The sequence below is a fragment of the Oncorhynchus keta genome, chromosome 10, assembly GCF_023373465.1.
Source record: "Oncorhynchus keta strain PuntledgeMale-10-30-2019 chromosome 10, Oket_V2, whole genome shotgun sequence".
NCBI lineage: Eukaryota > Metazoa > Chordata > Actinopteri > Salmoniformes > Salmonidae > Oncorhynchus > Oncorhynchus keta.
Window position 1 is genome coordinate 34,290,159 of NC_068430.1, and position 27,067 is coordinate 34,317,225.

Sequence of the window (27,067 nt, forward strand, 5' to 3'; positions counted from 1 at the left end):
TTGTACAGATGAACGTGGTACCTTCAGGCGTTTGGAAATTGCCCCCAAGGATGAACCAGACTTGTTGAGGTCTACAAAAAAAAAATCTTAGGTCTTGGCTGATTTCTTTAGATTTTCCCATGATGTCAAGCAATGAGGCACTAAGTTTGAAGGTAGGCCTTGAAATACAGCCACAGGTACACCCCCTATTGACTCAAATGATGTCAATTAGCCCATCAGAAGATTCTAAAGCCATGACATCATATTCTGGAATTTTCCAAGCTGTTTAAAGGCACAGTCAACTTAGTGAGTGTAGAGCTACTGAGTTTGGACGTCACACACAGAGTGATGGAGTGCTGCATCAGATGACACGGCCTCCACAATCCCCCAACCACAACCAAATTGAGATGGTTTGGGATGAGTCGACCTGCAGAGTGAAGGAAAAGCAGACAGTGTTCAGCATATGTGGGAACTCCTTCAAGACTGTTGGAAAAGCATTCCAGGTGAAGCTGGTTGAGAGAATGCCAAGAGTGTGCAGCTGTCATCAAGGCAAAGGGTGGCTATTTGAAGAATCTCAAATATAGTTTGATTTCTTTTACACTTTTTTGGTTACTACATAATTCCATATGTGTTATTTCATAGTTGTGATGTATTCACTATTATTCTACAATGTAGAAAATAGTACAAATAATGAAACCCTTGAATGAGTAGGTGTGTCCAAATGTTTGACTCGTACTGTATGCCAGCAGTGACCGTGGCAAATAAAATCTAACTACATGAATGCCTTGTAGAAAATAGTAAAAATAAAGAAAAACCCTCAAATGAGTAGGTGTTCTAGAACTTTTGACCGGTAGTGTATACAGTAAAAAAATGTGTTGAATTACATAATTTAAAAAATCTTTAGTACAGAATTTCTTGGAGTTTTTAATTAATTATTTTGCAGAGTAGCATAAATATTATTTATTCCATGGCATCTACAAACTTGTGACAGCCTATAATATAATTTCCCTTAGAAATGCATAGTTTTGGATAGAATTACAATAATAAATAGTCAATATAGTAGATAGTAGGCTCTTAACAATGAGACCAACGTTGAGGAAGGCGGTCATGATCTCGCTGTTGGACCAGCCTCGCCAAAAGCGCAGGTCTATGTGGGTCCAGGGATGGTTGAAGTCCTGAAAGAAGGCAGGAGAGTTCCACCGTCTCATTCAAGAGTTTTGACTGTTTGAACCCTGTCTTTCAAAGATAATTTGTAAAAATCCAAATAACTTCACAGATCTTCATTGTAAAGGGTTTAAACACTGTTTCACATGCTTGTTCAATGATCCATAGAAGCAATTATGAACATGCACCTGTGGAACGGTCATTATGACACTAAAAGCTTACAGACGGTTGGCAATTAAGGTCACAGTTATGAGCACTTAGGACACGAAAGAGGCCTTTCTACTGACTCTGAAAAACACCAAAAGAAAGATGCCCAGGGTCCCTGCTCATCTGCGTGAATGTGCCTTAGGCATGCTGCAAGGCGGCATGAGGACTGCAGATGTGGCCAGGGCAATAAATTCCAATGTCCGTACAGTGAGACGTCCAAGACAGCGCTACAGGAAGACAGGATGGACAGATGATCGACCTCGCAGTGGCAGACCATGTGTAACAACACCTGCACAGAATCGGTACATCCGAACATCACACTTGCGGGACAGGTACAGGTTGGCAACAACAACTGCTCAAGTTACACCAGGAATGCACAATCCCTCCATCAGTGCTCAGACTGTCCACAATAGGCTGAGAGAGGCTGGACTGAGGGCTTGTAGGCCTGTTGTAAGGCAGGTCCTCACCAGACATCACCGGCAACAACGTTGCCTATGGGGACAAATCCACCGTCACTGGATCAGACAGGACTGGCAAAAAGTGCTCTTCACTGACGAGTCATCGTTTTGTCTCACCAGGGTTGATGGTCGAATTTGCGTTTATCGTCGAAGGAATGAGCGTTTACATGAAGGCCTGTACTCTGGAGCGGGATCGATTGGTAGGTGGAGGGTCCGTCATGGTTTTAGGTGGTGTGTCACAGCATCATCGGACTGAGATTGTTGTCATTGCAGGCAATCTCAAAGCTGTGCCTTACAAGGAAGACTTCCTCCTCCCTCATCCTCCCCCCTTCAGCACGACAATGCTACCAGCCATACTGCTTGTTCTGTACGTGATTGTCTGCAAGACAGGAATGTAAGTGTTCTGCCATGGCCAGCGAAGAGCCCGGATCTCAATCCCATTGAGCACTTCAGGGAACAGTTGGATCCGAGGCTGAGGGCTAGGGCCATTCCCCCCCAGAAATGTCTGGGAACTTGCACATGCCTTGGTGGAAGAGTGGGGTAACATCTGGCAGCAAGAACTGGCAAATCTGGTGCAGTCCATGAGGAGGAGATGCACTGCAGTATTTAATGCAGCTGGCTGCCATACCAGATACTGACTGTTACTTTTGATTTTGACACCCCCTTTGTCCAGGGACATTATTCCATTTCTGTTAGTCACATGTCTGTGGAACTTGTTCAGTTTGTCTTCAGTTGTCTCATACAAATATTTACACATGTTAAGTTGCAGAAAATAAACACAGTTGACAGTGAGAGGACTCTATTTTTGCTGAGTTTATGTGTCTAAAACTCTGCCACTATACGTTGCACAAGCCATCTATTTTAGTATTTGTGGTTAAGCCCTAGCAGTTGCAAAAGTGTGCTTGCAGGCTAAGGTCTGAGTCAGACCGAAACTAGATTAAGAAAAGTAACCACTGTCAAAGTGGCACGGCTTTGAGGATAATGTGAAACTGATTATGTCCTCCATGTGTCCAACAACCATCTGCAACACATGTGTGTAGATAGATACCTGCATTCAGTGTTGTTGCGTTGCTGCCAAAATGGTATGCAGCATTGATGCAATCATACTGTCGGTGTGATCAAGGCGTTAAGGCTCGATCACACCACACCGACAGCTATTCTTTTTGTGGTACACCACAAGTACATTCAGTTCCAATGGAATGCAGCCTTCTCTTGAAATAGCCATCAATATGCTCATAATGCATGCGTAACATAATTGTGTAGAAATCTGCTTACATAACACTTATTTGAATCTGACAGTCACACTGTTTTAATTTCTATAGATGATATACTTAACATTCATCTTCTGCTACCATTTCTGTCAAACTGTCTAGCATACAGTTTGAGCATATGTTCAATTGGAAATGAATGTACTTGTGGTGTACCATAATGAAAATGGTGTGGTGTGATTGAGGCTTAACGCTGCTGCATACCATTTTGAGCTGCTACACAACTACACTGAATGTAGTTATCTATCTACACACATGGGTTGCAATGCGGTTGTTGGACCCATGGAGGAGATACGATCACACCGACTTTAGTTCAATATTCACCTTATCCTACCATTTCTGTCAAGCCGTCTACACATACAGTTTGACGCATACGTTAGATAAATTCAACGCATGCACAACACCCAATGAACTGCAACTACCTCTGCAACGCAATGCTGCAAGGTAAACGCAGCGTTTTATTGGAAATGAATGTCATTGCAATGCCAAACACTGTCGGTGTGATCGAAGCTTTACCTCCATTCTGCTGCGATTCCAATTGGGCGCTCGTGGCATATCCCTCTCGCGTCCTTTTAATCCACGAGTCTTGTCTGAAAAACGCAGGCGAGGTGCAGGTACACAGCTGCTGGGACGAAGTATATAATCTATTGGAATTAAACAGTGTGACTGCCGGATTCAAATAAATGGAATGTAAGTAGATTTTTACACAAAAATTTTACGCATGCATTATGAGCATATTGATGGCTATTTCAAGAGAAGGCCAATCTGATTACTAGAGATGTTAAGGTAAAATTAATGTTTCATTTCGTCTTTTTCAATGTGTCCTTTTAATTAAAATGTTTTAACGAGACAATCATGAAATGCGTACCTTTCAAAGCAAACACGCATAAAGCGTGTTATACACAATCTCTATCCTATCTATCTTAAGTATAGCTTTAATATCATAAGAGGCGTTGGCGACTATTACGAGCGCAATTGCAGCAATATTTTATTTGTAGTGAGGAAATATCCATTAAAGCCTAATAGACAAGCAGGCTAATCAGACCTGTATTTGTCTACAGTATGTGTAGTCACCACCCGGTTAGCTGAGAGGCCTGTGAGAGAAAGGCTGAATCAAATCATATTATATCTCAATACTGGCCATTGACGTGCGTTGGCCTGAAATTGCTCCACATTATGATTAGATCTGAACGACATCATAAGTGTGTTTTTCCTCATTTGGGCTGTGGGTTGCGGCGTTGGAAGAATATCGGAGCGCAAGGATAAGATGTTGTCGATGATTGAAGGTAAAATAAGCATCCCGTAATTTAGTAGGGAGGAACACAGATGGTGCTAGACATCGCACCGGCATGGATACAGGTAGCCAACCCACCTTCCTACATTTTGTTTCATCACTGTTTGATTCTGTATAGCCCATATAATATTTTTCAGGTAGCGGTCCTGTTCTTGCACTAGCCTATAAACTGTAAACGTGTTTTTAAGAACCTTGGAATATTGAGAGGATTCCCATGCTGATAATCATATTCTCAGTCAATATGCAGAGCACGTCTTCTGCATCAGTGATTTGAGACCATGTCTGTATTGATAATGGCTGCACAGGAGGCTGCTGAGGGGAGAACGGCTCATAATAATGCCAGGAACGGAGCAAATGGAATGGCATCAGATACATGGAAATCATGAGTTTGATGTAATTTGATACCATTCCACCAATTCTGCTCCAGCCATTACCACGAGCCTGCGCTCCCCAATTAAGGTGCCACCAACCGCCTGTGAGTGGCCTACATTTCACTATAGCCAACACATCATACATCATTACACAATAGGCCTACTATTAGCCTACTCTACATAAGACTGTTTGCAAGAAAGTTTGTGTCTCCTCTATAGCCACACCCTAATAATGCATATGTTCTTATAAATCACCATGCTTGCATAATTAGCTAAACTAAGTAAATTAAATGCACCTGTTCTTCCTCTCCTCTCTCTTAAAAGCACACATAGGCCTACAATACTAGGCTATATACTCCAGCAGTCCAGTCCAGACATGGAGATGAACACTTCTTAGATACCTAATTTCCATCCCCAATAACCAGTAGAACTAGGCAGCTAAGCAAAGCAGAACAACCACTCCACATCTGAGTAGGCATTGTGCAAAACACACATACACTGCTCTCAGGGGTTTCCTTGCTGTCATGGTGAAAAACATTGGTAATTGGATGTGTCTGTAAGTTACAAAAATAATTAGCACCCAACCCAGGTGACGTGCATGAACCTTTAGGGGACTAAAACCTTTGTCTTGAGTAAAATGTCCATCCCTTATGGAAACCGGGTTGATTTGGATAGGTTTACAAGCATTAGGTTATATGCAAAAAGAGTTGGAAAATAAAAATAAAAACTTTGTCAAATCAAAATCTAGGACACTCCAATTAGAATAATATTATGTTTCAAATGTCATGTTATATTTTGTATATGTATTAATTTTGGTATGTCCATCATCCATTTTGTATAATATGTCACAAATTACAATTCGTACACTATGGTATGAATTTGCAAAACGTATGATATTGTAGCGACCCGCACAGACAGCTGTGTGTTATGTGTTAGGCTAGGAGGTGGTTGTGTTGTACTGACCAGTACCCGGTGTTCGCGGGGTCCGACATGTCAATCAACCTGCTATCTGCCAATCACGGGGATGCCTGGAATGTTCTGATGCCGGGCATCCTGGTGGTTGGCGGAGTGGCGTGGAGGGGGGTTGGGCAGCCTTTGGGGGTGGAGCATTGGAAGTTAAGGACAATTGTTCATTTATGATCTAGTCAGGTCATTACAATATGTTACAAATTCCAATTTGTTGTGGCTAACGTTAGCTAGGCTAGGGGTTGGGGATTAAGGTTAGGGTTATGAGTTAGGTTAAGGTTAGGGTTATGAGTTAGGTTAAGGTTAGGGTTATGAGTTAGGTTAAAGGATTTGGGGAAGGGTTAGCTGACATGCTAAATAATTGCAAAGCAGCTAAGTAGTAGTAAGTATATGCAAAGTTGCTAAAATGCTGTTGTCCGAGATGAGATTTCAACAAGGTTGAGATAGATAGAGCCCAGCGCATCTACTCGGGACATGGAACTAGTAATGATTCAGACAGACAGAGGATGCTGATCTTCAAGGTCTTCCGGTACAACGACTGCCAAGCCATTCCACAAGGAGCCAGAGCAGCAGAGCACATTCACCACGTCGGTAAGGTACTGCGTTTTTTCCTTGACTACCGCACGCACACCTCCCAACGCCGCAAAACCTTCAACGAGGTCCGGAACAAACTCAGACTAGGGGCATCCAGTCACTCCTCGTCTATCCAGTAACGCTACGGCCCACAAACAGGACAGAGTGCCTGTCATTCACCACAGCACAAGACGCCGAGGAGTTTGTGGCATCACCGGGAGAGGACAACCACGAGCACCGCAGTGAGCACCACGCCACTGGTCCCGTTTAGAGGAATACTCAACAACGGGGCCATACAAGCACCGGGGAATAAGTCAACTGGTCAAGAGGATTTATCCACAACTTCAAGGAGTTTTGAGGAACATTTGATTGAATTACTTGTGATCATTATGAACTTCGACAACGGAGCACCAGCAAGCTAGCTAGCTAGTGAACTAGCTTTCGCGCTAGCTGGGTGATTGGGACAGTAACGTTAGCAGCTAGCTAAGTCATCATCATAACTGTTAGCTAGCTAACTGATTATCTCTTCAGTAGTGTTCAGTATAACCTATGTTGTTGAAAGTTCATATAGCTTCTATAAACTCATTGTATTTTACAACTAAGTTACGTTTACAACGTTTGTGTGATAACTTTGTCTGGTGGTAGCTGGCTAGCTCACTTGTCTCATGTTGCTATGCCAACAAATGCATAGCTAGAGAAGTCTGCAATCACTATTACCACAATTATTTTTCCAGTTAGTTCTTCATGTTTGTGCTACGTTAAGGCTTAATCATACAGTCAATTGAGTATGTCTTGCCGTTCTCATATCTCCATTGTGTCAGTTAACTAGGCAAGTCAGTTAAGAACACATTCTTATATACAATGACCTACTGCAGTAAGGTGACCAGATTTCTGAAATGAAAGCCAGGGACATTTCCAGTTCGGTGGTCAATATATAATTAAAATATCCAATGTTATTATCTATCAAATAAAAAAGGGGGACAATTCCAGTTTCATGTATTTAATCTAACAGGCACACTGTGTTAGAGAAAACAACTATATTACAGAAACACACCGACAAGACAGAACTGTCCAATTTGAACAGCCATTCAGTGGTCCTGGTAGTCTGGGTAGTATAAGTGCAGAAGAGAACATGAGCAAAATTGAAAAAACAGACAATAGTCTATGTGAAATACTTAACAACATAATAAAGAAATAAGATGATGATGAGATTGGTAATTACATAATATACTTATACCAACCTAATCTGTATATTTCTCAGAAGAATATATTTTCTTCAGGATTGCTCTGTCTTTGGCCAGTTTCTCCATGAACTCCTGGCAGGGGAGGTTGAAGTTTGTCTTCACAATAAGCATGGCCTTGATGGTAGGAACAGTGAACCTATTTCATGCTGCTGTCCATAGAGCATTCATTTGGGAGAACACTCTCGACCGGTTGAATTACTTCCAGACCCTAATCTAGCCAGGTTAGTGTGTGGGATGTCATTCTCTTTGAAGTCGGTAACCACCGTGCTCCATCTCTGACTAAGCGGTGTCTCAGATGTTTTCCATTCTTCAAGCGATCCCTCCTTTAGGAACTCTTGCAGGCCAGGAACCTCGTTACACAGTGCCTGCTGCCTTCACACAGAAGTTGCCTTTTTAAAAGGAGACGATGTAAATCTTTTGGATTATCTGTGTGCTTTCCCCATGCTTGCAAGTAGTTCATAGCCGTAGTGAAGAATGATTGGGATGTTTTGAGAAAGCTGTCTTTAGACTTGGTTCCATTTTCCTCCAGCTCTCTCAGAAGTCCTCTGACCAAAACTGTAATGAAGTTGTCATCAGTCAATTTTGCAGTCAATTTTGCCTCAACGCTTCTCAGAATTGCAGCGGACTCCACAGCACAGTGGTCCTGGTCTCCAAGCATCTTGATCGTGTCACTGAATACGGTCAAGTTTCCATGGACAAAGGCCAGCCAAAGTTCAGTCAGTGGATCTTCGAACATTGTTCACAGGACAACAGGGCATTTGTCTTCAGAAATAAAAAAGGATTTCAATGGAACATTTTCAGCACTCTTTCTAGAGCAGGGAGCATGGACATCCAGTGAACATTGCTGTGTCCTAAAATGTTATGGTACTCCTGGCCAACAAACTCACAAAAGCCCTTTATTCTTTCTACTCTGTGGGTGAAAATATGAACATATTCCAAATATCTTTGATCAGGTACTCAACATCATATCCAAAGCTGTTCTGGCCGTGTTATGACAACCTAAGCCAACCACAGGACAACCTAAGCCAACCACCTCCCGCTGTAGAGCATTTTTAACTTTGGTATGGACATTGACCCTTCCCAGCCTATTCAGTCCTCCAAAGTTGGTATTTGTTGTCGGCAGAGAATGTTTTCCAGGTTACATTTTTGGATGACCACCAGGACCTCAGCTGCAATTTTCTCTGCTGTTTCTCCTTTCAATTCAACAAAATCAAGCAGTTTTGTTTCCACAGATGTGCTGCCATCATATATCTTACATATCTGACTACTATTGGCAGTAGCTTTACATGTCCATGATTGGACACATCAATGGACAGGGACACACATTCAACCTGGTCTAGGTCCTGTGTTACCAAAGTAGTTGCCCATGTTGCTAACACGTTACTCACTATGGTGTCACATTTTGTCCTAGCACATGTAAACTTTGGCTCATAAAGCTTCCGTGTCAGTTGTGCTGTGCAGTCCATAGATCTGTAACTATGATTGTGTCACATAGTGTGGTATGCATAGACACCCTCCTGCACTGCTAAACCATATTCTTCTTGGGAAGGCTCTATCTTCTTGAAGAATGTGGTGACAGAGGGCAAACCAACATGGGCAATGAGAGGCATTATGCTTTTTCGTCTGCTGATGTTCTACCACTGCCGTTCTTCTCCGGCTGCCAATTGAAAAGGAGGAATTACAAAGGGTGCAGTGAACCATTTTATCGTCTTGACCTGAGCGTACAAATGGAAATTCTTTCATGTTTTTCATAAAGTGCATTTCCGTTTCTTGGAAAGAGTCATTGTATCTCCTCTGTTTGTTCTTCATTCTCCTTGTGTCACTCTTCTTAATTTTTTCTTCTCCTCCAATCTTTTTCCTCCTCTTTTCTTCACTCGTTATCCTTTCCTTCTCTTCACCTTTCCACCTCACTCTTCTACACCCTCCTAGCTTCACTCTTTTTACTCCCTTAATTTTTCCTTCTCCTTCCTCTCCTATCTGTATTACTAAATAGCATACTATTAGATAAAATACTTTGGTTAACAGATTCCCATTGCTTGCCTCATTTCTGTATTCTATCTCAAAAACATTGTTTGGAATAATAAATTGGCTCTGTAATCATATCTTTACCTTTCCTCCTCTGTCTCCTTCACTCTTCTTCCCATCCAGTCTTCCTCCACTCCTTCCTCTACACTGCTAATGTTATCCGTGAACATTTCTAACTCTATTTCCACACTACTTATCATAATGACAAAGCATTAAAATTGTCAGACTTCATTGTGCATTCATTTAATACAATCATATTTTCAAAATGGCCCGTCCACTACATGTTTACATGTGAACGTTTTTTAACCTAGCTATAACAGTAGCTAGCTAACTTAGCCAGCTAACTTAGCTATGTAGACTAACGTTAGCTAGCATAACCTATTTAAAACCTTATAGAGCAGATCATCTATCTATTAAATAAACTGTGACATTATAACATCACTAGCTAGTATCTCAAACGATTGTAACTTACCTGGCTTGAAAAGACGTTTGTGGTGATGTTGTGGATTCACCTGACACTTGCCAGCTTCTGGCTAAGTTTTCCACAGCAGTTATCTAAAACTATCGCGAGCAAGTAGTTAGTAGAAGAAGAAGAGTGAATGAAGCTGCTATAGCGAGCAGCCCCCTCTGCTGGACAAAACAAGCACAACGCGATTGAGACATCAACCGGGAAGGCTCTGCTGACCGGTCTTTCTTGCCAAGTAAAATATTTCACTTTGCGGTCTGTTTTTAACGCGCAGTTAAAAATGTGGACATTTCCGGGGACAGCTCCAGCTCCAAAAACAGGGACTGTCCCCGGACAACGGGGACGTCTGGTCACCCTATACTGTAGGGATGGTGCCAGGTTTCCTCCAGATGTCACGCTTGGCATTCAGGCCAAATAGTTGAAACTTGTTATTTTATCATACTAGAGGTGTCACGCCCTGATCTGTTCCACCTGTCCTTGTGATTGTCTCCACCACCTCCAGGTGTCGCTTATTTTCCCCAGTGTATGTATCCCTGTGTTTCCTGTCTCTCTGTTTGTCTTGTATGTTTCCAAGTCAACCAGCGTTTTCCCCATTCTCCTGCTTTTTGCATTCTCCTTTTACTAGTCCTCCCGGTTTTGACCCTTGCCTGTTTCTGGACTTTGTACCCGCCTGCCTGACCATCCTGCCTGCCTTGACCACGAGCCTGTCTGCCACTCTGTAGTCTGATCTGGTTTAGACCTTTTTGCCTGTCCACAACCATTCTCTTGCCTACTCCTTTAGATGAATAAACAATGTAAGACTCCAACCATCTGCCTCCTGTGTCTGCATTTGGGTCTCGCCTTGTGCCTTGATAAGAGGATCTTGTTTCTCATGGTCTGAGAGTCTTCAGGTGCCCTTTGGCAATCTCCAAGCAGGCTGTCATGTGTGTTTTACTGAAAAGTGGCTTCCTTCAGGCCACTCAACCATAAAGGCCTCATTGTTGAGGTGCTGCAAAGATGGTTGTCCTTCTGGAAGGTTCCCATCTTCTCCTCTGATTGCTCAGTTTGGCCGGGCGGCCAGCTCTAAGAAGAGTCTTGGTGGTTCCAAACTTTAGAATGATGGAAGCTATTGTGTTCTTGGGGACCTTCAATGCTTGGAAATGTTTTGGTATCCTTCCCCAGATGTGTGCCTCGTGACACAATTCTGTCTCGGAGATCTACAGACAATTTTTTCGAACTCATGGCTTGGTTTTTGCTCTGACATGCACTGCGTGCCTTTCCAAATCATGTCCAATCAATTGAATTTACCACAGGAGGACTCCAATCAAGTTGTAGAAACATCTCAAGGATGATTGATGGAAACCGGATGCACCTGAGCTCAATTTCGAGTCTCATAGCAAAGCGTCTGAATACTTATGTAAATATGGTATTAACATTTAAAAACAAATGTTTTAAATAAATGTCTTAATGTCATAACCTGTTTCGCTTTTTCATTATGGGTTATTGTGTGTTGATTGCTGAAGATTTTTTATTTAATCCATTTTAGAATAAGGCTGTAATGTAACAAAAATGCTTTTGTTCTCTGTGGTGTTGCATGTTTAATCTGTGGTCTCATTCTCCAAATTAACTTCTTTATGACAGGCTATTGGTCTAATTTTGACGCTATCGGAAGAGGCAATGGTAACATGGAACTCATAAAATGTATAGTTGGGAGGACATACATTTTTCTAATTGAAATTCAAAAAGCACTCGCACATCTGAGCTATCTTTTTTTGCAAGTGCATGGTAACAGTTGAATAAAATAAACACTGCTCTTGATAGTAACACTGCTCTTTAATAAGCTTTATGTATTAGCCTCACGGCCTTCGTCAATGCTCAGTTTCTAAGTAGTTCTTCCTGCAAGTAGTGTGAATAGAGGGGTATATGGTAATGCCTAAGTAGGTGGTTTGTTTCTTCACTGGGATCATGGGTGGTAGTTGCACACTTCCCATAGCTGAGTTAAGAGGTAGTATAGCTGATTTGGACCAGTTGATCTTGTAATCAGGCCATGAGCTGAATGCTGTGAAAATGTACATTATTGGCTGGAGGGTTTGCAACAGAGCAGTATGTAATCTGTATGCAGAGAAATTGCTTGTTAAGTTTGTTTGATTTGTGAGGAAGACAAATTTTGACTTGATGCTTTGTGCTAGCAGTTCAAGAGAGAGCAAATAGCATAGGAAAGACAACCTTGTTTTATACCTCATTGTATGGTAAATGGATTAGAATATTTTTATTTTACTAGGCAAGTCAGTTAAGAACAAATTCTTATTTTCAATGACAGCCTAGAAACAGTGGGTTAACTGCCTGTTCAGGGGCAGAACGATAGATTTTGTACCTTGTCAGCTCGGGGATTTGAACTTGCAACCTTTCGGTTACTAGTCCAATGCTCTAACCACTAGGCTACCCAGCCGCACTGGATAGTGCCAGTACAAATGATAGAATAAGGATTCCATGACTAAAATGTTAAAGAACAAGCCATAAATATTCCCATTCTAAGGGGTGAAGGGCTTTCTCTGCATCTAATGATAACACAGGGTATCCAGATTGGAAGCCTCGGCAACCACATGAATCTGTGGATTAGTCCAATTTCTCTGTCTGAATAGTTGTTTTTGACAGTCTTCAAGCATTTTACAATGATTTTACAATTTACTGATCTCCTGACATCTTAATATCTGTAAAGTATTATTAAACCTCAATTTCAGTGCACACTTTTTCATTGGGAAGATTTGAAATTGACAAAAAAATGGATTATTTTCAGATAGAACGGCCGGTAATGTTTTTATGAATTCCATGTTACCTGTAATATAAGTCTTAAATCTAGCAGAAAAGCATATATTGTCTTTAGTTGTGGGATTATGAAATCTCCAACAGTCATTAAGATTAATATATTTAAGAAATTGTTTAAGTGCATTGGAAGCATTCACTCGTGATGAGCTATGAGAAGGTCCAGATCTATCTATCTTAGAATCAATAATGACATTCATGTCAGCTCCAATAATAAGCGTAGAATACGGTCAATTGAGCAGGCTTCTGGTTACAGAAGGGACAAAATATTTGTCATATGAGTTAGGAGCATAAATAGATACAAATGCTATTTCCCTTCCATACAGTGTGGAACATATGTAAGTAAATCTGTTTATCATATCCACTTTTTTTCAATTGTAAGGTGTAGAATGCGTTTATGTAGAATGAGCACCCCTTTTGATTTAGATATGAAGCAGGAATCAGCTGCTAGTTTGTAGTATTTGTTTTGACGTCTATGGGCATCACCCTTTAAAAGATGTCTCTTCCAATAGAGCAATGTCAACTTTATTCCTATGTAATAAGTCAAGACATTTCATTAGCTTATTTGGCTCATTAGAACCCCTCAGATTACAGGAAATGATCACTAAATTAGCCATAATCCATCTGTGGTGATGTGAATACCAGTTTGATGGATCTAAGGGGAGAAAAGTAACTTATGATAGCTATAAAATGACTATCCAGTTACCAACTAAATAATTGTAAACCAGATATTCCAGAAAAAACAGCAAACATATCTATTATATATTAAATTACAAAACTCTTCAGATTGCCATTCCATCCCAATGACCCTGCACAATGTATTACGACAATTGAAACAAAGAATCCCTCCCCTCCATGACAGGTTAGGACACAGTCCTCAGTCCTCCCTCTCCTCTCAATATTAGACCTGTGACTGAACACAGCGGTGTCTCACTAAAACCCTCCCAATACCTCTGAATGTCTCACTCCATTTCCTAAATACAGTGCCTTGCGAAAGTATTCGGCCCCCTTGAACTTTGGGACCTTTTGCCACATTTCAAGCTTCAAACATAAAGATATAAAACTGTATTTTTTTGTGAAGAATCAACAACAAGTGGGACACAATCATGAAGTGGAACAACATTTATTGGATATTTCAAACTTTTTTAACAAATCAAAAACTGAAAAATTGGGTGTGCAAAATTATTCATCCCCTTTACTTTCAGTGCAGAAAACTCTCTCCAGAAGTTCAGTGAGGATCTTTGAATGATCCAATGTTGACCTAAATGACTAATGATGATAAATACAATCCACCTGTGTGTAATCAAGTCTCCGTATAAATGCACCTGCACTGTGATAGTCTCAGAGGTCCGTTAAAAGCGCAGAGAGCATCATGAAGAACAAGGAACACACCAGGCAGGTCCGAGATACTGTTGTGAAGAAGTTTAAAGCCGGATTTGGATACAAAAAGATTTCCCAAGCTTTAAACATCCCAAGGAGCACTGTGCAATCGATAATATTGAAATGGAAGGAGTATCAGACCACTGCAAATCTACCAAGACCTGGCCGTCCCTCTAAACTTTCAGCTCATACAAGGAGAAGACTGATCAGAGATGCAGCCAAGAGGCCCATGATCACTCTGGATGAACTGCAGAGATCTACAGCTGATGTGGGAGACTCTGTCCATAGGACAACAATCAGTCGTATATTGCACAAATCTGGCCTTTATGGAAGAGTGGCAAGAAGAAAGCCATTTCTTAAAGATATCCATAAAAAGTGTCGTTTTAAAGTTTGCCACAAGCCACCTGGGAGACACACCAAACATGTGGAAGAAGGTGCTCTGGTCAGATGAAACCAAAATTGAACTTTTTGGCAACAATGCAAAACGTTATGTTTGGCGTAAAAGCAACACAGCTCATCACCCTGAACACACCATCCCCACTGTCAAACATGGTTGTGGCAGCATCATGGTTTGGGCCTGCTTTTCTTCAGCAGGGACAGGGAAGATAGTTAAAATTGATGGGAAGATGGATGGAGCCAAATACAGGACCATTCTGGAAGAAAAACTGATGGAGTCTGCAAAAGACCTGAGACTGGGACGGAGATTTTGTCTTCCAACAAGACAATGATCCAAAACATAAAGCAAAATCTACAATGGAATGGTTCAAAAATAAACATATCCAGGTGTTAGAATGGCCAAGTCAAAGTCCAGACCTGAATCCAATCGAGAATCTGTGGAAAGAACTGAAAACTGCTGTTCACAAATGCTCTCCATCCAACCTCACTGAGCTCGAGCTGTTTTGCAAGGAGGAATGGGAAAAAATGTCAGTCTCTCAATGTGCAAAACTGATAGAGACATACCCCAAGCGACTTACAGCTGTAATCGCAGCAAAGGTGCCGCTACAAAGTATTAACTTAAGGGGGCTGAATAATTTTGCACGCCCAATTTTTCAGTTTTTGATTTGTTAAAAAAGTTTGAAATATCCAATAAATGTCGTTCCACTTCATGATTGTGTCCCACTTGTTGTTGATTCTTCACAAAAAAATACAGTTTTATATCTTTATGTTTGAAGCCTGAAATGTGGCAAAAGGTTGCAAAGTTCAAGGGGGCCGAATACTTTCGCAAGGCACTGTATATTGCATTAGGTGTTGTTTTGGGGTATCTTTTTACAACTTTTACTTCACTACATTCCTAAAGAAAATAATGTCCTCTTTACTCCATACATTTTGCCTGACACCCAAAACTAATTGTTACATTTTGAATGCTTAGGAGGACATAGAAAATGGTCCAAATCACGCACTTATCAAGACAACATATGGCCTTCCCTTCTGCCTCCGATCTGGTGGACTCACTAAACACAAATGTGACTTTTGTAAATGATGTCTGAATGTGCTCCTGGCTAACTATACATTTTTTTTTAAATGGTGCCGCCTGCTTTGCTTTAATAGAAGGAATTTGACATTCTTTATACTTTTAGTTTTACTTGTGATACATAGGTATATTTTAGAAATTACATTTACTCCGGATACTTAAGGATATTTAGAACCAAATAGTTTTAGACTTTTACTCCAGTATTTTACTGGGTGACTTTTACTTGAGTAACTTTCTATTAAGGTATCTATACTCTTACTCAAGTATGACAATTGGGTACTTTTTCCACCACAGAAAAGTAGGCAACGCCCTCATTTATTGCCTGCACTAACCATGGAGCTGTGTGATGACACGGCCAGAACTGTGCCATGCGTCGGGTTCGAACTGTTACGACCTGGTCTGCGCACCGCTCCAGAACTATTTAATTATCTCCCCCCAAATGTTTTATTATCAATTGTTACTAATGATCCTCAGCAACAACCACATGGCTGTGACAGCATTTACAGAGGAAGCAAATTAAGGGAAACGAAACAATGTAATTCAATTTAATAATAATGTAGGCTATATTAACGGAAGAAAACTAACAGTAAATTGGCAGTTGAATATGTGTGGTTTTTAGTCCTACTTATGGTTGATACTGATAGTGGCTAATATTTAACATGATAGAAATAGGAGACAGCGAAAGTCGTGGTAGCCTATAACTAAGATATTCAAGACTGCACATCTCTCTTAAGGATCGTACCCTTTTTTTCAATTTACGCCTAAGATTTGGATGTCATTTAACTGCCTGTAGCGTAGGACCTGAAGCAAGGATATGTGTATTCTTGATACCATTTGAAAGGAAACACTTTAAAGTTTGTGGAAATATAACACATTAGATCTGGTAAAAAATAATACAAACAAAAAAACAATGGTTTTAAAAAAATGTTTTGTTCCATCATTGAAATACAAGAGAAAGGCCATACTTTCAGATAGGAATCTAGGTGTCATTTAGATTTTGTGTCTGTGTGTATGCAAAGGTTCAGACTGATCCAGTGAAGAATTACGTTACTGCACAATATTTTGTGTCAAGTCTGCCAGGAGTTTGCCCAAATGTGCTGAATTGGTCAATTGATACATTTCAAGTACATAACTGTAGAGAACATACAAAAATACTGTGGTAATATTATTTTTTAGTTTACACACTCCTAGAAATGTCATACATGATGGCTCATTTAGCTTCTACACTAGATGGCGGGGTGGGTGGGAAGCCAGTGACAGCAGTGGGGTCAAACTGTAGAACGTAGTTCCTACATTTGAACATAAAAATGTATTTTATCAAACAAAATGCTACATTTTATCTCTGGGACCCTCAGGATGACAAATCAGAGCAAGATTACTGAATGTAAGTATATTATTTACCTTCAGAAGTGAATGTATCAAACCAGTTGCCTAAAAGTTTTTTGTTGTTGTGCACTCTCCTCAAACAATAGCATGATATTGTTTTCATTGTAATAGCTACTGTTAAATTGGACACTGCAGTTAGATTAACAACAATTTAAGCTTTCTTCCCATGTAATACATGTCTATGTCCCGTAAAGTTGGCAGTTGTATACAACGTCATTCCAGTCACATTAGCAACAACTGTCCCGGTTTAGAGGTTAAAAGGCCATAGATGTTCAATTCTGCATAATGGCACAGCATTTCATAAACCTTACTGTTGGAAAGTTGATGGGTGACTTTTCCAGTTTTCTGTCATATGGCTGGATTCACATTTGTCTCCAGCAATTATAATGTAAAATAGATCTAAATAGTGTAATTTATATTTACAATTCCCTTATCAAAACAGATTACTAATTTACCTAGCTCTGATCAATAGCTCTTAACAAGTTGTAAATAGCAGTGCATGGAGAATGGTGTTATTTCTATCGGGGGGAAAATTAAGTAGATGCTTTTTCCACCTGGAACCGGTAGGTTGGTTAGACCTTATTCATAGTTTCCTTGCACGTTAAGGTGGTGGCATTATTAGGGAATTGAGTCAAGGTCAGAAATCGGCTATCTGTAGACACACCTCCGCCACACCTTCATATGTATTTGATCTCCACCCAAACGAATAGCGGGTGAATAGCATGCTCTTCACATGCTTAAGTTCAAGGTCAGAATACGCATAGGGAAAAAAGGACATACAAAGGGAATTACGTTCCATTTACGCACGCTTAACTCGGATCGGAATCTGCCCCTAAGAGCGTTGGGCCAGTAACCGAAAAGTCGCTGGTTTGAATCCCCAAGCCGACTAGGTGAAAAATCTGTCTGTACCCTTCAGCAAGGCACTTAACCCTACATGCTCCTGTAAGTCGCTCTGGATGAGAGCATCTGCTAGATGACTAAAATGTAATGGCCTTTTCACTATTTTGATCTCTTCCTACTGACCACACTAAAGGCAGGATGAGCATCCCTGCTCAGTCCCACCGGCCATACCATTCCCACAGGAACAATAAGAACCTGACAGCTGATGGAGCTCCCACATTATTGACTGTTCCATGTCATCATATCATCATGCACTTAGAAAAAAAGGAGATATCTAGAACCCAAAAGGGTTCTCCGGCTGCCCCCATAGGAGAACCCTCTGAAGAAACATTTTTGGTTCCAGGTAGAACCCCTTTGTCTTCCATGTAGGACCCTTTCCACAAAGGGTTCTACATGGAACCCAAAATCAAAAAGGGTTCCAACTGGAACCAAAAAGGGTTTTCCCTGGAACCAAAAAGGGTTTGCTTATGGGAACAGCCAAATAACTATTTTTGAAGCTTTTTTTCTAATAGTGTGGTGTAGAGAAGATTCAAGGTGCTGTCCCACCTCTTCCCAGAGGTAGACTTGGAGCAAGAAAAACTCTCAACTCCTCACCTGCGGTTTGGTGCAGGGATGTGATGGTGATCTATGTCCTCTCCCTACCCCCTCTACACACTCTCGCTACCCCCCTGTGTACACATACTCTCACTACCCCCTGTGTACACATACTCTCGATACCCCCTGTGTACACACATTCACTCTCCCTCACTTCTATACACACACTCCAACCAAATTAATCGGTACTGCTTTGTGAAAAATGTCTTGTTAAAAAACCAAGCCTAAGCCTAATGGCAAGGGGTCATGCTACTTCCTTTACAGCCCTTCTGTAAATCATTTCGACCAGTCATGGTACCACAAAGTAGGACTATTTGCATGTCCTTTGTTTGAATGGATGTGCAAGGTACTCTTGCTTAAAGCCACACTCTGTAATGGTGTGCATATCATTAAAGAGTGGGTTACCAACAAACACATAAACAATGCAGCAGTATGTAACGCTCAATGAATGACATTCTACATTAGAGCAACATTATGTTCTCTGAACATGATTTAAAAGCTTTTTGTTATTTGATAAAGTACTATCTTTTCAGGATCCTAATCATCAGCTACTCTTCCTGGGGTCCACATGAAATGTGAAATAACACAAAGTACAGAACATTATTAGTCAAGGACTGAAATGCATATATATATATATATGTATATGTAAACATTTATATTTGACATTTTAGTCATTCAGTAGACGTTCTTATCCAGAGCGACTTAGTTAGTGAGTCATCTTAAAATGGCTAGGTGAGAACCAAATATCACAGTCGAATATACAATATACAAACATTCCATTCCAGCTAAACAATGGATATATAATATTTTGCAAAAAAATAATATTTTAATACACACCTAAAATCTATAAATTAAAATTTGGAGAATAGTAATATTTTACACACATGTGAACAATAATTTCTGGTGAAAGAAACGTGAGGAATTGGTGGCTACATCATTTTAGAAATAAACTGTTCATATCTCATGAATAAAAATACTAAAATCTTAGTAATATAATTCACTGCCACAGAGACATGATAGTCTGACAGACGATTATGACATCCAAGCCTCATATGAGCCAATTCAATGAGGCTTGTATATTTCATCATCAGTCGGTGCTTCAGTGACAGTCGCAGCGACCCCTGAATTCACTGCACTGGTGTCAGAAGTGGGATATCGCTACAGTAGATGCATTCTTCAAAGGAAGTAGGTAATGTAGCGACCTACGTATGACCCAGAGTGATCTTTCATTTCTGTTTTTAAAACTGAGTCATTAGAATTGTTTGATTATCTGAACACTCTAGGAATTATCATAAAAACTATCACCAACCTAGAAAGTGTTATCTCTCTTGTACAGAGCCTTTTCTTTCCCCCTGCTGTAGATGTTGCTCAGCATCTCTCCTGTGTAGAGCCTTTTCTTTCCCCCTGCTGTAGATGTTGCTCAGCATCTCTCCTGTGTAGAGCCTTTTCTTTCCCCCTGCTGTAGATGTTGCTCAGCATCTCTCCTGTGTAGAGCCTTTTCTTTCCCCCTGCTGTAGATGTTGCTCAGCATCTCTCCTGTGTAGAGCCTTTTCTTTCCCCCTGCTGTAGATGTTGCTCAGCATCTCTCCTGTGTAGAGCCTTTTCTTTCCCCCTGCTGTAGATGTTGCTCAGCATCTCTCCTGTGTAGAGCCTTTTCTTTCCCCCTGCTGTAGATGTTGCTCAGCATCTCTCCTGTGTAGAGCCTTTTCTTTCCCCCTGCTGTAGATGTTGCTCAGCATCTCTCCTGTGTAGAGCCTTTTCTTTCCCCCTGCTGTAGATGTTGCTCAGCATCTCTCCTGTGTAGAGCCTTATCTTTCCCCCTGCTGTAGATGTTGCTCAGCATCTCTCCTGTGTAGAGCCTTTTCTTTCCCCCTGCTGTAGATGTTGCTCAGCATCTGTCCTGTGTAGAGCCTTTTCTTTCCCCCTGCTGTAGATGTTGCTCAGCATCTCTCCTGTGTAGAGCCTTTTCTTTCCCCCTGCTGTAGATGTTGCTCAGCATCTCTCCTGTGTAGAGCCTTATCTTTCCCCCTGCTGTAGATGTTGTTCAGCATCTCTCCGGTGTAGAGCCTTTTCTTTCCCCCTGCTGTAGATGTTGCTCAGCATCTCTCCTGTGTAGAGCCTTATCCTTCCCCCTGCTGTAGATGTTACTCAGCATCTCTCCTATGTAGAGCCTTATCTTCCCCCCTGCTGTAGATGTTGCTCAGCATCTCTCCGGTGTAGAGCCTTATCTTTCCCCCTGCTGTAGATGTTGCTCAGCATCTCTCCTGTGTAGAGCCTTTTCTTTCCCCCTGCTGTAGATGTTGCTCAGCATCTGTCCTGTGTAGAGCCTTTTCTTTCCCCCTGCTGTAGATGTTGCTCAGCATCTCTCCTGTGTAGAGCCTTTTCTTTCCCCCTGCTGTAGATGTTGCTCAGCATCTCTCCTGTGTAGAGCCTTATCTTTCCCCCTGCTGTAGATGTTGCTCAGCATCTCTCCTGTGTAGAGAGCCTTTTCTTTCCCCCTGCTGTAGATGTTGCTCAGCATCTCTCCTGTGTAGAGCCTTTTCTTTCCCCCTGCTGTAGATGTTGCTCAGCATCTGTCCTGTGTAGAGCCTTTTCTTTCCCCCTGCTGTAGATGTTGCTCAGCATCTCTCCTGTGTAGAGCCTTTTCTTTCCCCCTGCTGTAGATGTTGCTCAGCATCTCTCCTGTGTAGAGCCTTTTCTTTCCCCCTGCTGTAGATGTTGCTCAGCATCTCTCCTGTGTAGAGCCTTATCTTTCCCCCTGCTGTAGATGTTGTTCAGCATCTCTCCGGTGTAGAGCCTTTTCTTTCCCCCTGCTGTAGATGTTGCTCAGCATCTCTCCTGTGTAGAGCCTTATCCTTCCCCCTGCTGTAGATGTTACTCAGCATCTCTCCTATGTAGAGCCTTATCTTCCCCCCTGCTGTAGATGTTGCTCAGCATCTCTCCGGTGTAGAGCCTTATCTTTCCCCCTGCTGTAGATGTTGCTCAGCATCTCTCCAGTGTAGCCTTTTCTTTCTCCCTGCTGTAGATGTTGCTCAGCATCTCTCTTGTGTAGAGCCTTATCTTTCCCCCTGCTGTAGATGTTGCTCAGCATCTCTCCAGTGTAGCCTTTTCTTTCCCCCTGCTGTAGATGTTGCTCAGCATCTCTCTTGTGTAGAGCCTTATCTTTCCTCCTGCTGTAGATGTTGCTCAGCATCTCTCCAGTGTAGAGCCTTTTCTTTCCCCCTGCTGTAGATGTTGCTCAGCATCTCTCCGGTGTAGAGTCTTTTCTTTCCCCCTGCTGTAGATGTTGCTCAGCATCTCTCCGGTGTAGAGCCTTATCTTTTCCCCTGCTTTAGATGTTGCTCAGCATCTCTCCGGTGTAGAGCCTTATCTTTCCCCCTGCTGTAGATGTTGCTCAGCATCTCTCCTGTGTAGAGCCTTATCTTCCCCCTACTGTAGATGTTGCTCAGCATCTCTCCGGTGTAGAGCCTTATCTTTCCCCCTGCTGTAGATGTTGCTCAGCATCTCTCCGGTATAGAGCCTTTTCCCCCTGCTGTAGATGTTGCTCAGCATCTCTCCGGTATAGAACCTTATCTTTCCCCTGCTGTAGATGTTGCTCAGCATCTCTCCGATATAGAGCCTTATCTTTCCCCCTGCTGTAGATGTTGCTCAGCATCTCTCCGGTATAGAGCCTTATCTTCCCCCTGCTGTAGATGTTGCTCAGCATCTCTCCGGTATAGAACCTTATCTTTCCCCTGCTGTAGATGTTGCTCAGCATCTCTCCGGTATAGAGCCTTATCTTTCCCCCTGCTGTAGATGTTGCTCAGCATCTCTCCGGTATAGAGCCTTATCTTCCCCCTGCTGTAGATGTTGCTCAGCATCTCTCCGGTATAGAGCCTTATCTTTCCCCCTGCTGTAGATGTTGCTCAGCATCTCTCCGGTATAGAGCCTTATCTTTCCCCCTGCTGTAGATATTGCTCAGCATCTCTCCGGTATAGAGCCTTATCTTCCCCCTGCTGTAGATGTTGCTCAGCATCTCTCTTGTATAGAACCTTATCTTTCCCCTGCTGTAGATGTAGCTCAGCATCTCTCCGGTGTTAGCTGAATGGTATTGATGACGGTTGTGTTAACAGCTCTTTATTACATTTACATTTAAGTCATTTAGCAGACGCTCTTATCCAGAGCGACTTATCACTATGAAAGGCCATCATATCTGCTAAACATCCTTACCTTTGATGTACCTACATGTTGCAGTTTCCTCCCATGTAAATCCATTGTTTTTATTTTCACCAATGTTAATATTGTTCACTGGGCCATTTACAATACAATGTCCTGAGAAGTTACTTCCGTTATACTGCTGAAAAAAACATAACTGATTTGTTATTGTTTTGCAGATGGGGAAAGTCCTTACCTGTTCATTATGGGATTTTGGGGAATGCCATGGCCCACAGGAGACATCTTCTCTCTGAGTGGATACAGGCAATAGGGTATGATACCAGCTCTCTCTTTTCCTGTATTTAAAAAAAAAAATTACTAGGCAAGTCAGTTAAGAACAAATTATTATTTTCAATGACGGCCTAGGAACAGTGGGTTAACTGCCTGTTCAGGGGCAGAACGACAGATTTGTACCTTGTCAGCTCGGGGATTCAAACTTGCAACCTTTCGGTTACTAGTCCAACGCTCTAACCACTAGGCTACCCTGTCGCCCCACACGTAATGGGTGTATAACAAATACAAAATTGTTTAGAATGTTAAATCAGATGTCATGTGATACTCTCAGCTGCCATTTGCTGTATCTGAAGATAACCGAATCATGGCAGCATTCAATTCATCCAGCAATTAGGCTAATCTTGTCACCTCAGATATGGTCACATTCTGTTGGACTTCACCACCAAACCAAGTGGTGACGTTCCTGTTTGTTCTTGTGTGCTTTGCCAGTTTCTAGGATGCGTTCCCTGAGGAAGACAGTGTTGTTGGCCATTGTGGCATCAGTGGTGTTGGTGGTTGCCCTCCTCCATTCTTGGCCCAACAGGGCCTACACCACAGTGGATGTCCGCCAGAGACCAGGGCCTATAGTAGAGAGGCACCTGGAGGAGAGGCTCCCAGAACCGGACCAAAGATCTGCCAACATCCCCTATCGCCTGAAGGAGAGTGTTGCAGGGTCAGTTTGAAATAAGGCCTTTGAAATAATTCCGATATTGTATTTCATTGTCATTTTCATTGTCATTTAATTGATATAGTCCTATTGTCCCTTTCATCTCTCTCCAGTCTGTTGGCACGTAACGGGTGTGTGTGTGAGGGTGAGAGTGGTGGCGTGAACCTGCCCTTTGCCCAGCTGCTGTTCCCACGGGTGTCGGCCCACCCCCTGCACACTGCTTTTGATGCCTCTGAGCTGGAGGAAATGAAAAGACGGAGGGCCAAGGAGTACCAGGGCTTCCAGATGAGGTGAGAGCACAGAACTGTATACCAGCACAGAACTGAAAGGACATCCCATATATCATCTCAGTTATTCCTTACACTAGGGGAAGATGCTGTGTCTGTCCTTTCATGTGATTAATTTCCAAGCTTGTACATTCTTAGGCTTAGGTTAAAGTTGCTGTAGGTCTTTTGAAGGATATGATGTCAACATTACCCCATCTTTGAAACAAATAGCCTAATAGAGTTCATGAAGCTTCATTCTAGCTGAAATAGCTGTGAATACTGATTATTCACCTGATGTGTATTTGTCCCCCTCCAGGTCTCAGACTCCTGTAGATATGCTCATTGTGGCCGAGGCCAACAATCCTCTGCAGTACCCAACACAGGGGGTGGAAGTACGGCCCCTCAAAACCATACTCATCCCAGGTCTGATTTATAACAGGGATTAGTTTAGTTTTACCTTGATATAAACGGGAAGGTTCCTTGATATTTAAAACCTTAATTGTCAAGGAAACCTGGTATAATATGGGAAGCACAGAAAGTGAAGTGTAGTTAGATGAAGCTACAAATTCAGGGAGAGACTGTCCTCTTACAACAATACATCATTAAAAAAAACTCAAGCACAAGTAATCTCGATGCTTACAACAATTGAATAGATCTTATTCACCAACGTATCGGTCTCAAATGACCTTTATCAGGGTATTCTTACAGGGAGGTAAAACTCAGTCTTTTAAAGAGGCAGACAATAGGTGTTCCAACCATCTAACATGTACTATTATTACAACCGCTGACAACTCCTATTTCTACCATTACCATCATTACTACCTTGATAACCTGCTGTTCTGGAAGACAGAGAATAGGATTTTGTTGCACAACAGAGAAAGTGTTTAGTCCAGCTGACAGTTGATGCAGTGTATTTGGATTGGATGAACATCCAGCAGCTTCATCAAATATGCCAGTAAATATATGTCAAATGTTTTCAGGGCTTGCCTTACAAGACCTTCCCAGAGAGCTGTACACAGTAAGTAGACAGATCATTTCTGGTTTGAGTTATTATTTCCTGTACTATTTCATCTGTCTGGTCTTTGTTAAGTAAAAAACGACATATTTCCTTATTGCTTTATCTTCTTTGTTCCCTGTCTCCCTCTTAATTATTTTCCTTCTTAGGTCAACTTCACCTCCACCCTGGGAGTGTTTAATGTGGCAGCGGAGGTTGAGGGGGTAAAGGTCAAGGGTGACGGGGAGATGCACATGACCCTGATGAGCAGCCTGCTGCCCAACCTGAACCGGCAGTTACAGTTTGTCTCCTACACCAACACACTATTCCACCCTAGTACAGCAGACACAGGTGAGACCAGACACACCTGACTTTCTGCTGTACTACTGCTTTCTGGGTTGTGTCCATTAACAAAGACCTACACCAAATACTGTCTGTAATATATTTGTGGTAATGAGGTTGAAAATACTCTCGCTATGTCTTTCAGTCCAGTTTGAGACTGAGGGACACCAAGCCATGTTCATCATCAAGATCCGTCATCGTGTAACTCCAAAACTCTACAACACAGGACCCAAAGGGGGTATGTGGACAAATACAACTGTTGCCTGCATCTCACAACAGCACAACACTTAGCACAACTAAAAAATAACCAAAATCCCATCGGAGATCAACGTGTAATGTCAAAGACCCTAACTTTGTCTCTCTCTGTTCCCAATCTAGAATACAACATCAGTGCCCTTGTTACGATAGCAACCAAAACTTTCCTGCGCTATGACAAGCTCCAAGATCTCATCGACAGCGTGCGACGATACTATCCCACTGTTACCATAGTAATAGCTGATGACAGCGAAAACCCCAAGACTGTCTCTGGCCCCTACATCGAACATTACATCATGCCATTTGGAAAGGTATTTTTTAAAACATTGCTGCCTCTTTTTAATGTATAGGAACCAGTGTACCTGTCACATATTGTTTTTTGTCTAGCAATAACATTTTTTGCTTAAATAATAGTTGACTAAGATTTCCTTAGTTGTCTTATCGCAGCTTTGGCTTCCTCTGTCCCACATCCTGTTCTCTGCCACAACAACTAGGGATGGTTTGCAGGACGGAACCTAGCTGTTTCCCAGGTGACCACTAAATATCTGTTGTGGGTGGATGATGACTTCATCTTCACGGCCAACACCAAGCTGGAGAAACTAGTGGACGTACTGGAGAAGACCACCCTGGATCTGGTGAGGGGGCACAGGCCATGCCATACTGTATTGCTGACCTGGGTTCAAATACTATTTGAAATATTTCAAATGCTTTGAGCGTTTGTGTTAGCCTGCCTGAAGAGAGAAGGGTTTGCCCTTTTGAGACTTTTCAATTGGTTCCATTGCAACAGGTAAGCTCAATTAAGCACAGGTGAAACCATTTCAAATAGTGTTTGAACCCGGGTGTGTTGTATTGCTGCTAGTGATTTTGATAATTCATGGGACTGTTCAATCCTACCCTCCTTTTATGATGAGTTTTTTTGGTGGTGACATAATTTGCTGACCCTGCTGTAAAAAACACAAGAATTTCACATGAACACATGATCTCGTGTGATCTAATTTGATCACATGACAACATGTGAAGCAACATGTGAAGTAACAGTCGTGGCCAAAAGTTTTGGGAATGACACAAATATACATTTTCACAGTCTGCTGCCTCAGTGTCTTTAGATATATTTGTCAGTTGGTACTATGGAATACTGAAGTATAATTACAAGCATTTTATAAGTGTCAAAAGCTTTTATTGACAATCACATGAAGATGCAAAGAGTCAATATTTGCAGTGTAGACCCTTCTTTTTCAAGACCTCTGCAATCCGCCCTGGCATGCTGTCAATTAACTGACTGATGGCAGCCCATTCTTGCATAATCAATGATTGGAGTTTGTCAGAATTTGTAGGTTTTGTTTGTTCACCCGCCTCTTGAGGATTGACCACAAGTTCTCAATGGGATTCAGGTCTGGGGAGATTCCTGGTCATGGACCCAAAATATATCAATGTTTTGTTCCCCGAGCCACTTAGTTATCACTTTTGCCTTATGGCAAGGTGCTCTATCATGCTGGAAAATAAATTGTTCGTCACCAAACTTTTCCTG

General features: G+C 41.8%; 1 protein-coding gene across 2 annotated transcripts in view; it reads left to right on the top strand.

The window, feature by feature from the left end:
* The first annotated feature begins 3,503 nt into the window (after nt 1–3,503).
* Nucleotides 3,504–27,067, top strand: part of LOC118388567 (beta-1,4 N-acetylgalactosaminyltransferase 1-like) — a 35,382-nt gene continuing 11,818 nt past the window's right edge. The window contains exons 1-10 of one of the 2 annotated variants that reach the window (XM_035777770.2): nt 3,505–3,766; nt 22,922–23,014; nt 23,466–23,688; nt 23,796–23,972; nt 24,265–24,371; nt 24,929–24,966; nt 25,113–25,293; nt 25,430–25,522; nt 25,663–25,850; nt 26,034–26,174. In XM_035777770.2, coding sequence (XP_035633663.1) covers nt 23,474–23,688; nt 23,796–23,972; nt 24,265–24,371; nt 24,929–24,966; nt 25,113–25,293; nt 25,430–25,522; nt 25,663–25,850; nt 26,034–26,174 — 1,140 coding nt within the window. In that variant the 5' untranslated portion in view covers nt 3,505–3,766; nt 22,922–23,014; nt 23,466–23,473. Of the gene's footprint in view, nt 3,767–22,921; nt 23,015–23,465; nt 23,689–23,795; nt 23,973–24,264; nt 24,372–24,928; nt 24,967–25,112; nt 25,294–25,429; nt 25,523–25,662; nt 25,851–26,033; nt 26,175–27,067 lie in introns of both variants that reach the window. The other variant, XM_035777769.2, reaches the window with a different exon arrangement.